At 33.3% G+C, this 12,888-nt stretch overlaps 1 protein-coding gene across 1 annotated transcript in view; it reads left to right on the forward strand.

Moving 5' to 3' along the window:
• Positions 1-11,843, forward strand: part of LOC111621127 (aminomethyltransferase, mitochondrial-like) — a 50,677-nt gene extending 38,834 nt beyond the window's left edge. The window contains exons 5-8 of the mRNA XM_023363201.1: positions 2,633-2,778; positions 2,840-3,023; positions 3,093-3,209; positions 11,158-11,843. Coding sequence (XP_023218969.1) covers positions 2,633-2,778; positions 2,840-3,023; positions 3,093-3,209; positions 11,158-11,378 — 668 coding nt within the window. The 3' untranslated portion in view covers positions 11,379-11,843. The remainder of the gene's footprint in view (positions 1-2,632; positions 2,779-2,839; positions 3,024-3,092; positions 3,210-11,157) is intronic.
• Positions 11,844-12,888: the final 1,045 nt, after the last annotated feature.

A 12,888-nucleotide genomic window follows, 5' to 3' on the forward strand; every position in this document is an offset into this window, starting at 1 on the left:
TTATTTAATTTTATTTTATTCGGTCCGACCCTCGAATTTTCCTAAATTTTATTTTGCATGATCTTCAAACAGTAGTGTCTTAGTCAATTATACAACACTGTACATTTATATGTTAAAGAATTTTTTTTAATCAAAAAGTGTTGGAGGAAGGACACAGATAAATGTAATAAAAAATGTAATTATATTTTTATTTAAAACTAAGCATCGAGTGCCGTGCCATGCCAAAGGCCTCAACACAGAATTTGAATATTCTTATAATACATTTGCTATTACAGGTAACCCTCAGTTTACGCTGCAGTTCTACAAAAGCCGGCGCAAATTGAATCGGCATAAAATGAACCCATATTTACATTGAGGTATAGGGTTAGGTTCTACATAAGTGAAAAATAAGCAAATAATTTTGTTTATTAGTACAATATAATACAAAATACATATATTATAAATTTAATATTTATAATGTATTTTATGATAAAATAAAGTGAAATGTTTTTATTAAAAAATCTTAAGAAAAACAAATATTTCAAGTTTTGGATCGCTTACATTTTTTGGAAAAAAGTATCTAACTTTAATTGTTTAGATTTTTGTTTTCTTTTATTAAGAATTTCAAAATATGGTCGAATGGATGCGATGATGCTCCTTTTTACATTTGCACTTTGCTCCCAATCATTGTCTAACTTTCAAAGTTCATCCATCAAACTTTCCATAATTGAAAGGATATGCTTTAGATCGACCGTTTTCATAACTCTTGGAGTTTTTTCTTTGTTGTCTTCCTTCTCTGACTGTTCACAATCTAATTTTTTGTATAATTCTTCTAAGTCTTCATTCGAGAGTGGCTGATCATGGGTTTCTGAAAGATCTGTCACATCTTCCAATCCCACATCACGTGCAAGTCTGGTAATGTCTTCAATTAAATTCTTCTGATGTGCTACTTCTTCAAACTCGTGCATGAATGCTGGCAGAAGTTTACGCCAAACTCCATTTAAGCATTTTGCTGAAACTTCATTCCAAGCCGACTTGATGTTTTTAATACCTTTCAAAATATTGAAAGACCGCCAATAGTATAACTGTTTTGTCTGAAGTGTCTAAAACTCTCCATGAATGTATTATGGAGATAATAAGCTTTGAAGGTTGCAATAACCCCTGATCCATTGGTTGCAAAAGAGATGTTATATTGGGAAGCATATAAACAACCTACACATCCAATGGTGTTCTTATTTCATCAAGGTTTTCAGGATGCCTGGAGCATCGTCAAAGAGAAGTGCCTTGGATGGTAATTTATTTTGTTCACAAAAGCGAAGCACAGTAGGGCAAAAACAATTTGTGTACCAATCTGTGAAAACATCTTGTGTGACCCAACTTTCTTGTTCCATCTCTAATAAACTGGCAACATGTCTTCATTTAGACTCTTTAAAGCACGTGGTGTCTGTGAATGATAACATTAACATCAGTTTAAGTTTCAAAATTCCTGAAACATTGGCTCCCAACAAAAAAGTTAATCAATCTTTTGCAACTTTAAAACCTGTAGCGGGAACATTTTTCACAAGAAATAAAAGTTTGTGCTGGTAACTTTTTCCAACAAAGCCCAATCTCATCAATGTTAAAGATTAGGTCTGGAGAATAATTGCCTTGTTCTACATAACCCTGAAATTCCTTAGGAAAAACAGCTGCCGCCACAACATCTGCACTTGCTGCTTTACCACATAATTTTACACTATGACAGTTACTTCAGGATTTAAATCTCATAAACCAACCCTTGCTTCCCCAAAAAGTTTCTTTGACTCCATCCGTCTCCTTAAGATTATCAAAAATTGATTTTGCTTTTTTAGTTTAGCAGCTTGAGTCAAGGGAATGTGTTTTTTTTTTTTATTTGCATCATCCACCCATTTAATAATTTTTCCATTTTTTCAAAACTTTTACTATAACTCACATGTTTTACATTTACTGCCGTAGACTGCTGAGCAGAGTGTTTAATTTTATCTGCATTTTTCATAATGGTAGTAACAGTTGATGGAGGTTAGTTCAAAGATCTACATACATTTGTCCATTTTCCATTCGTCGAATAACTTCCACTTTTGTTTCTAGGGGGATAGATTGCCATACCTTCTAAACATGTTTAGATAACTCTGGTACACTTCTTTTATCTGACATAATAATCCTCTTTTATTCTTGTATACATGGGTTCTTAAACATTTAGTATTTTAATATTAATTTAATGTAAATGTATACATACCCAACAATATTAAACAGAAAAAATAAATATATTTAATAAAAATCTTTGTTTTAATGAATATACAATGTCAACAATGAAACGAAAAATAAGAAGAATTGGGGAATTACATGGCGAAATGGTGAATTGCCAGCGGCGTTATTGTGAATTGGTGTAAATTGAGCTGGCATAAACTGAGGGCTACTCGTACTATTTTTTTTTCTTGTACCCCTAAACCATTAAGCAGTTATCCCTAGTTGGGAATCACTGATGTAAATGATCTCATTTTGAATAAATTTTGTTGGTATAAACTATTTTAAAGTTCTCTTTAAACTGTTAGATGTGATATAGACTTTCCTGTATGATTCATTTTTCTGTAAAAGATTCGTTTTTAAAGATTAACTATATATTTTTTGTTTCATACAGGGCCTGGAATGCAAAAGATTCTTCAGCCATTTGTTGATAAGAATCTTGCCAAATTATTCTTCATGAGATCAACACTAGCATCAATATCTGGTGAATCTAATTGTCGTATTACTCGTTGTGGATATACCGGAGAAGATGGAGTTGAGGTGATCTAAAGGATTTACTTTCTGTAATCTTCCTAATTTAAAATTGTTGATTTTCTAATAGATATCTCTTCTGGCTAAAACTGCAGAAAGAATAATCAAAGAATTACTTGCATCAAAAGATGATGTTAAATTGGCTGGTTTGGGTGCTAGAGATACTCTGAGATTAGAAGCTGGATTGTGTTTATATGGTTCTGATATTGATGAAACAACAACGCCTGTTGAGGCTGGCTTAACTTGGACTATTGGTATGCAACTTATTTAAGTATAATTTCAATATTTCAATAAGATTAAATTTTTTAAAAATTTATAAATAGGCAAAAGACGTAGAAAAACTGCTGATTTTCCAGGAGCTAAAATAATACTTGATCAGTTAGTAAAGAAACCATTACGTCGACGAGTTGGTTTAGTCAGTACAGGACCACCAGCAAGAGGTGAATAACTTCTTTATGTTAAACTTTGAATTATCAAATACAGTAAAACTTATCTAAAACAAAATCTGAATAAACTGAATACTTAGCTAAATGGAAAAAATTCTTTAGAACAAAGCAAATTTCAATGTTAAAATTTACTGTAAGCCATTTATCTGTTTCCACTCATCCAGTGTGGAAACAGAAGAGATTTTTGGTTATGTAGATTGGAATTTAACTTGGATAAATTGTAAAATATTTGTTTTCAATGGAATCTTAAAGTAAAATTGCTTCCACATGTATTGATGCTGCTTTTGGATCTTGAATTTGAACTTTGTTTCTGACAAGGTTCAGAATCATCCTCAAAATTCACATGACAAATGTTTGCTCAAATTAATCAGGGACAGAATCAAATACTTTAAAAAAATCAGAATGAGTTTCTAAAGAAAAATAAAAAAATGTAATTCATGAAAAGAATGGAAATGAGGTAAATTTGCTATCAATTTTCTTTCTATGGATTTTTTTTGGGACGCTGCCCTGTGGACACTAAAAAGGCCATTTTAATTAATCACTATCCATCGTGGATTTGGCTAGGCCTATGATGAGGTAGCTGGATAGTGAAGAACGGAACCCAACATATCTGGAACAGGCCTCCCTGAAAAATTCCTGATTTTCTTTGACCTGTCCGGATTCATTCTTAGGTCCTCTAGAGTGGTAGAGTTGCTTTGTTATTTAGCTATTGTCTTGTACCGATTAGTAAAACTTCTAATCTCTAATCCCTTCTTAAGTCAAACTGGATTTTTAGTCCTGGCACACCCCCTATATAAATACAAACATCTTGAATAAAAAAATAGTAAAAAGACATGGCCGGCGTTAATTACATTTAATAAATATATAAAAAGTACGACATTTTCACAAAGGTGAGAACCTTGCTTCTGTCAGTCTTTCCGCCGTTTCATTTCTACACCATCAGCGATCCTTAAGACAATTCACAAAAATTTTTTTCGGAGACGGCCTTCCTTTTAAGGCTACTACCTCATCACATTTTAGGTAGTAGCCTTAAAAGGCTACTACCTAAAATGTGATATTGTGACAATGGCAACGAACACCAGAGGACGATTTGCCTGATTTTACATTTTTTTGCGGAGGCAGTAGCCTTAAAAGAAAGGTCGTCTCTGGGAAAAAAAAATTTTTGTGAATTGTCTTAAAGATTGCTGATGGTGTAGAAATGAAACGGCGGAAAGACTGACAGAAGCAAGGTTCTCACCTTCGTGAAAATGTCGTACTTTTTATATATTTATTAAAACAAACATCTTGTACAACCAGATTACATTGGGATACTTTTCTGTGATTATTTCTAATTAATTTCTAAATAATTTGTCACTAGAGGGTGTCAGTGACAAATTATATAGAACATCCTCAGTTACTTATGTCCCCGTTGGTGCTGTAAGTAACCAAGGATGGTTATATCATAATGAAATATGTCTGAAAGAGGAGATCAGCCTGGAGGCTTGAGTAACTTAACTGGCAATGCATCTGCATGGAAAGCGAGAGTTGCAGATTTGAGTCCTGCTCCGGCCAATTCTTTCCTTTTAGAATATTTAAATAATTATAACTAAATTACATAAATTTAATAAGCAATGGTACCTAACACCTCCCTAAGTGATGAATTATTTATAAATTAATTAAAAATAATCACAAAAAAGTAGCCTGATGTAATCTGGTAGTTGTTTGGCACCCTATATAATATAAGTATTAAGTATTTTTCTACTGCTTAAGTCAAACAAACAAAATTTTACATAACTTAATGTTGTACCTCCTTAAGTTGAATTAGTTGAACTCAATAGATGCTGACCAACCTGGGTGTATTAAGTTCTGCAAATCCTTTTGGTGCATTGTTTGTTAAAGTAGCTTTAATACAGCTGTTAAGTAAGCCAATTAATCCTAGTTGCCAATTTAATAGAAAATTTGCTAAATCTAGCTTCTCTTGTAGCATTGTTGAGTAGCTTAAAAGTTATGTTCTTTGGCAGAAATGTTAGGGGTCTTTTTGTTTGTCTGCCTAGTAGATGGACAAAAAGACCCCTAACATTTCTGCCAGAAGGGACACTATTCCTTCTCTGCCTGGAACAGAAGCAGAGAGATAATGTCATTAATAGCAAAAATGGAATATATTTTTATTCCAACTGGCTACCTCTGCTTGACACAATAGATTTTACTAAAAAAAATAAAAATTTTACCAAGTGATGTTTATTTTGTTTTGTATATTGTTACATTCAACTCTGATATATTCTTATTTTGTAATACTGTATAAAATGTTAAAAATGATTGCATGTGCACAATTGATTTTCATTTAACAAATGTTCTTATTGTAACTTGTATTCCATTCTGTACTGATGATGACTCTTATTGAGTTGAAAATCTTTCAAAAATTTAAAAAGGATTTTGGTCTGTTGAATTTGGCAGTTGTCTGGATTATTCATTTTTTAATTTGGTGATATACCTAAATTCACAATATTTAATTAAAATGTTATTACAGCCTCATATATTCTAATAATGATTCAAATAAATCTATGACTTGGAAGAATTGTCAAATGCCCTTATTTTTCCAAGCTACAGAAATATCATGGACTTAAAAATATTGCAGAATTGCATCCCTTATTCTTCTACTTTGTACTTCCATCTGACTAAAAATTTTTAATTTTTTATATATTTTAATATGTAGAATTTTCCATGACTTGAACTGGCCTTTTTTGGTCCCTCCAAATTTGAGATTTAGAGGTTTTACTATAGTATGAAGTATTTGAGACTTAGAGATTGAAGTTAATGATAAGAGTATTAAAATTCCTTGAGAAGTCAGATCACAATAACTTAGAAATTCTAATATAGTAATACAGAGATTAATGGCAGAGTGAGACACTAGTTCTCAGTGCATGTGAACTCATAAGGATCACATCCAAGAAGTATGAAGTATCAAATTTCTAGCACAAGTTCTCAGGAACAATGAGGACTTTTTGTGATAAAAAAAGTACTGAAATGTGTTCAAAATTGGAAAAATAACTTGGTATTGTGCAATTCCATTTTACACAAGTTTTACTGTATTTTAAAACCAATCTATTTTTAAACAGTAAAGGTTGAAAGATGTTTTTTTATAATATTGAAGTAAATCATTCCTCAATTAACACACACGATGATAAAAATGATACAATAAGCTAAGTTACCTTATTTTTGTGATCATAATTTAAATTAGGCAAATTTTGTAATTACAGTAGTCCTGATAACTTGAAATTTCATAAAACTTGGCATGTCATTCAAAATGTGTATTATAAAAATTATTCTTACAATACGGTCTTCTGTCCTGATAGAATATTGTTCTATCATTATGATGATAACAATTATGACTGGAGGAATTAGGACCAATCATCTGCATATTTGCAGGTAACATAGGTGACATTTTCCTTTGAGAAAATGTCAATTTCTCAAATCAATTTCCATTGTTGACAGATGTTAAGGGAGACATTGTTTATATTTGTGTAACTCATTTCCCATGGTAATGATTGGGACCTAATTCAACTATCAATATTTCAATATTAGAACATAATTTTTCAAAAATTAATTAATAGATTCTTTTTTGCTTACTGAAAAATCCTTGATCTCTTGGAAATAAATAAATAAAATTAATAATAATAATTTTAAAGTTGCCTCTTTCAAGTTCCAATATTTTATCAACATTTACTCTCTTTGTAAGATGGGCCAAACTATTCTGCAATTTACTTATATTCTGATTTTATTTCTGAATGTAAGAATTCTTTCAAGAAGGGAATCTTGCCAAAGAGTGTCATTGGAGAAGGTCTAGTATCAACAGGAATAGAGGTTAAAATCTAAATGAAATTATTTTTCTCATTTATCATCTCTGTTTTCATTTAATTCCATAACCAAATGATCTTAAATAATGTATCTATAGCCAGATTTTTTAAGGCAATCATTTGGTTATGTATCTATATATAGGGAAAAACTTGTAGGGAAATCTATATATGAAGTGAAAAACTTGCTTCTTGCTACCCCTATGTATATAGGGGTAGCAAGAAGCAAGTTTTTCAAAGAGCTCTGCAGTGTGTTCTACTGCTCGAAATGAGACAAAATTTGGACTACAGATAATTCGAATGATGCAGTTGATATAATCACAAAACCATACTAAGACAGCATTTGACAGATGCACGGGTGATCAGCCGTTATTTTCCTACAACAAGGCCTCCTCGCTCGCCGGATATCGCCCCTTGCGACTTTTGGTTATGGAGTTTCCTGAAGGACAATAACTGCCGTAGAAGACCTGCATCTGTGCTAGATCCGAAGGGCAGCATTTGGCACCATGTTCTGGATATTCCAGCAGACTCACTGCATACAGGTGTGGAAAATACAGTTTCACAATTATAGAGCACATTGTTCAAAATAAAGGAGAACATATTGAGCAGTTTTAGTGCTACATATTCAATATTTCTGTGTGCTCCAGCACCACCTATCAATGGATTTTTGTACTATTTTTTTTTATTTAAGAAATGTCAAGTGCATCTTTTGAATTATCTGTAGTCCAAATTTTGTCTTCTCATTTCAAGCAGTAGAACACACTCCAGAGCTCTGTGAAGTGGGAAACTTATTTCTCACTAACCCTGTATATTGGGCATTGAGATGTTTGATATACTTTCATTTAATTCTAAAGGAAGATTGGTCATATCCAATTTAGGTTCCAATACTTCACTTGATGTTCATTTAGATTTACAATGAAAATAATAAGAAAAACAAAGATGCTTGGAAGTAAGTTGTAAAAAGCTAATTCTAAGTAGACTACAATAGTCATAAACATTTTTCTGCACAAACTACAATTCACTCATTTTCCTGGACTTCACCAGAACACAGAAAGCAAATCAATCTACCAGATTTTTATGCCAGCAACTACATCTGCATACATGTAATTTTGTAAAATTACTGTGTTTACTCAATTCTAATGTGCATCAAAATCCAAAAAAGTTAACTTGCAAATGTAATGTGACCCTATATATATAACACATCACAGTCATGGGAATTTAATACATTCAAACAGTAATAAACACTGTTACTTAGATCCCATTTATTGAGTTATTATAGTCAGAGAACAAGTTTTATTTGGAGATGCTGGATTACCAAAGATGGGTACATACAAAGGCATAAGATGTACAAATCTACATAGATTGATATACTAGACATTCATTGGTGCTGATAGGGTAACAGAGGGGGAAAAAAGAGGGTTTAAGACAAAAGGGGTTTTATTTATACATATATGAACAAAGACATATATGCATGATGATGATTTGAACCTCAACAAATACATTTTTGAATACATTCATTTATTACTATATCATCGTATATAGAAAATCTCTGGACTAACTCTTAAAATCAACATTTTAAGAGCTTTGCACAAGCATGAAATTTACCAGATACACAGATATTTCAGTGTGATATGTTTATTGTGTACAAGTTTTCAGCATAGCTGATAACTGTTTAAATTTAGTTTTCATAGAAACTTGTTTGCTGGACATAATTTGCTTAGCTAACTACAGTAGAGCATCGATTATCTGAATACCGATCAACCAAAACATTGGTTAACCAAAAGCGTTCCAGTCAGCAAATTCAAATAGCCAAATATTGCTGTGCCACAGTACTAGTGGAAGTGTCTTGGGCTACTCCATTATTATTTTTGTTGGTGTGCATGTTTTAGCTAGCAGCACTGGCATGAACGTGAGAGGGTACTTTAGGATGTGCCAGTATTTGAACAAGGCTTTTTTCCCAACATGAGTGGTGAGTTTTACTTGTTTTGTGTGGTGTTTTTCTGAGGGCTGTGGGGGGAAGTGTGTTGTGCTGAATCGGAATGTTTTTGATACTAGATTAACTTCCAAGATATATTGAAAAATATAAAAACAAAAAATATATATTTATTTTGTTTGTGCAAAATAAAAATAATTTTTAATGATACAATAGGCACAATTATTATTGTTAAAAAATTTTTTGTTAGGCTTAACATCAATGAAAATTCAACACGAAGCAACATGCAATGGAGAAAATTTTCAACGTGGGATAGGTTAATATTTTTTTGTACACGATCAGTTGTCCGAACAACCCCAGTCCTTAATTGTTTCGGATAATTGATGCTCTACTGTAGTTCAAAAATCTAATAAAAATTAAAGCTGAAGTAGTGTGAAGGTATCAACAATGTAATGCATGCAAATTGCTGAAAGGAATGAGAAGTAGACAACACAAATGACTGCATTAAGTTGACTTTGTGTTCAATTCTAATACATACCCCAATTTTGGAGACTAGAATAATCCAAAAAAAGATGAATGCTAGAGTCAAGAAATGATGATATCATTTGGATGGTATCATTATTTCAATAATAATATTTTGGATGATGATGATACAGTAGAGCGTCGATTTTCCAAAAGTCAATCATCCGAAAGAATTCCAGTCGGCAAATTTAAATTTTTGCCAGTGCTGTGGCGCTTCAATCTTTGGCTATGTCTTGGGTTACTCAAATATTTTACGTTTTTGATACTAAATTAACATCTGAAGTATAATTTTTTATTATTTTTATATTTTTCAATATATTTATTTTGTTCATACAAAATAAAAAAATAATTTTTAACAATACAATAGTCTTTGTTAGGCTTAACATCAACGAAAATTCAACGCAAAGCAACACGCAATGGACGTTAAACTATTTTTTCGTACGTAAATCAGTTATCCGGACAACCCCAGTCCCCAATTGATTCGGAAAATCGATGCTCTACTGTATCATCATCCAAAATATTATTAATTACCCTCATGTTCATCATCTTTTTGAGCTGAGTTCAGTAGTTCCAATGAATCATAGAGCCATGCTAGCAGGAGCACAGTCTTCCAGCAGGGCCACTTGTATCAGTAAGGCTAGTAGGGAGAAATGAAGAAGAGAGTGACTCACAAACAGCGTCTTATGCAGAGTGGGTAGCTGCTAAATAAGATCAGCTGCCTGACATGGAAAACAGATATATGAACATCTGGCTTTAGGTGGAAAAGCAAATATGATTGTTACACTTTTACAACAGTATACTTGGCTTGGATGTAATATCTGCATTTGTCGATTAGTCAGAGGTTCATGTTTAAAAAATTGCCAGTTTCCCTTGGCCATAGGTGGCAAATACAGCATTGAAAAAAAGAAACAATACTCACGTACACATTGAGACATCAAAGGACTCAAATGATATTTTATTGTTTTCTTAATGTGCAGATTTTATAACTTATTCACAACGAGGCACTTGTATACAGATTTGGTCCGTAGAATATGTAGTACACACTAAACACACTAGATGATGTGACAATGGAAAACAGCTCAAACTATTGGTCTAATCCTTGTCGTGTAGAAAAACGAAGTATGCCGGATCAAAAAGGAAGAAAACATGCACGAGACTCCAATTGTGCAAAATAAACATACAGGTCCAACACCCAGTACAAAGAACACAGTCAAAAAGACATCTGATGCAGACAACATTCACAATTTCCAGTGCAATAAATTTCTCTCTGCATCAGAATCTAGCCAAACATTTTGCACACACAATCCACAAGATATGCCACAGTTCTTATATGGGGTATCCCATACACGAGACCTAAAAACGGTACGAGGAAAAGAGTAGAGTGGCATGCCATCCACACCCTACTTCATGCATTCGGAAATGATAAGTTAATTTAAAATAAACTACAAAATATCATTTCAAGACATAAACTGTTAACAGGAATTCATTACGAACTAATCGGAGACTTTATATATTTTACCTTTGACCACAAAGTATTTCACAATTTAAATGCACAGTTTCCTAATTAAGTCCATAAAAAGCAAAGATGGCACCCGCCACTATCTTATTCTAAATTTGCACAGAGATTTCTCACAGCCCTTACTTTTTACTTTTTCAGCCGGGACACCGATCGTGGATTCTTTGGGAGAGGAAATTGGCAGAGTCACCAGCGGATGTCCGTCGCCTTCTCTGAAGAAGAACGTGGCCATGGGATACGTTCCTACGGGTAATTCTGCTGGTGGATCCAAAGTCTCCTTCCGAATAAGGAATAAATTAGTGGAAGCAGAAGTAGTAAAAATGCCCTTTGTTCCTACTAATTATTACCTGCCCAAATCCTAACTGTCAATTTATCCTAACTAACCAGTTTACTTTTTTACCCCATTAAAACATTTCCTCTCTTTAAAAAGACATTTCTGTACTTTGTTAATTACACCAGACTACTATACAAATTCCAGCAGAATAATTCTGCCCCTCCGTCGGTGTCGTGTTTTTAAAATCATTCCAAACGGCGAACGTTTCCACAGTCAAATGGAGTTGTACCATTTTGGAAAATTGTCTGTGGTGTAGAAAATGTGGATTTTCTTTTTTAGTCATTCAAATACGACGTTGCCAATTTTAAGTGCTTTTTGACTACCCATCACTTTTTGTAACCGTTTTGACACACCCCCCATGCCGACGTCACATTACGTGCCATCCCAATATCGAGATCGAACATTTCTGTAAAACAGAGCTAAAGTGTATTGATGTATTCACATTTCCTTTCAAGGCAAAGCCAATTAAAAAAAAAAAGACTGACTATTACTAGATTTTTCTGTGGTAAATCAATCAAAGATATACCGATGTCTCTGAAAGAGACATCTTTATAACATATTTGTATCTGCAAATGTTAAAAGCAACAATTTAATATGAAAGGATTTTCATATTCTATTGGAAGTACAGCACTGTACCAAATTACAATAAGCAAAACGATTTTGTTGCGTGATCAATCATTTAGGTAAAAAATTATTTTAAATAGGAAATTTTTTGAATCTTCAGGACTTGGTCATTCTACTAACACCCCCAACCCATTGCAATCTCTCAAAATTTTTGCACGTCTTCCTCCCTATGACAAACTATTCCCAAGTAAGAAGTCACTGCCCAAAGTCACCGGGTAATGAGCGGGTGGCATCCACTCGTTTACCGGTACGGAAGATAAAGAAAGAGGGCGACTTGGAAATATTTTCTTAGAAAATAAAAAATTTATTTAAACTTCACAAGCTTTTATATTAATTCGTCGATTTCCATGGGATACGTACAATTCTTGGTAGAAATTTATAAAACAACTTTTAACACTGATTATTTATATACATTGGGTAAATAAAATATACAACTTTAAAGATTCTTCACGTCTTCCGTCGGGAGACAAAAATCGGCCCGGGATGGACCGACTGCTTCTCTCTTCCTACTCTAATCACCGATACTTTTTAAAGTGGCAAGACGGAATGGCCCGAAGCCGCCGCCGGCATCCGAACTTCCGGTCTTTCGATGCGTTTAATTGGGGGATTAAATAACGACCGGGACAACGAGAAAAATTTCGGCATCGGATACGTTAAACTATTTTTTCGTACGTAAATCAGTTATCCGGACAACCCCAGTCCCCAATTGATTCGGAAAATCGATGCTCTACTGTATCATCATCCAAAATATTATTAATTACCCTCATGTTCATCATCTTTTTGAGCTGAGTTCAGTAGTTCCAATGAATCATAGAGCCATGCTAGCAGGAGCACAGTCTTCCAGCAGGGCCACTTGTATCAGTAAGGCTAGTAGGGAGAAATGAAGAAGAGAGTGACTCACAAACAGCGTCTTA

Source organism: Centruroides sculpturatus, unplaced genomic scaffold (genome assembly GCF_000671375.1).
Source record: "Centruroides sculpturatus isolate CEXI.00-Female unplaced genomic scaffold, Cexi_2.0 scaffold45, whole genome shotgun sequence".
Classification (NCBI taxonomy): domain Eukaryota; kingdom Metazoa; phylum Arthropoda; class Arachnida; order Scorpiones; family Buthidae; genus Centruroides; species Centruroides sculpturatus.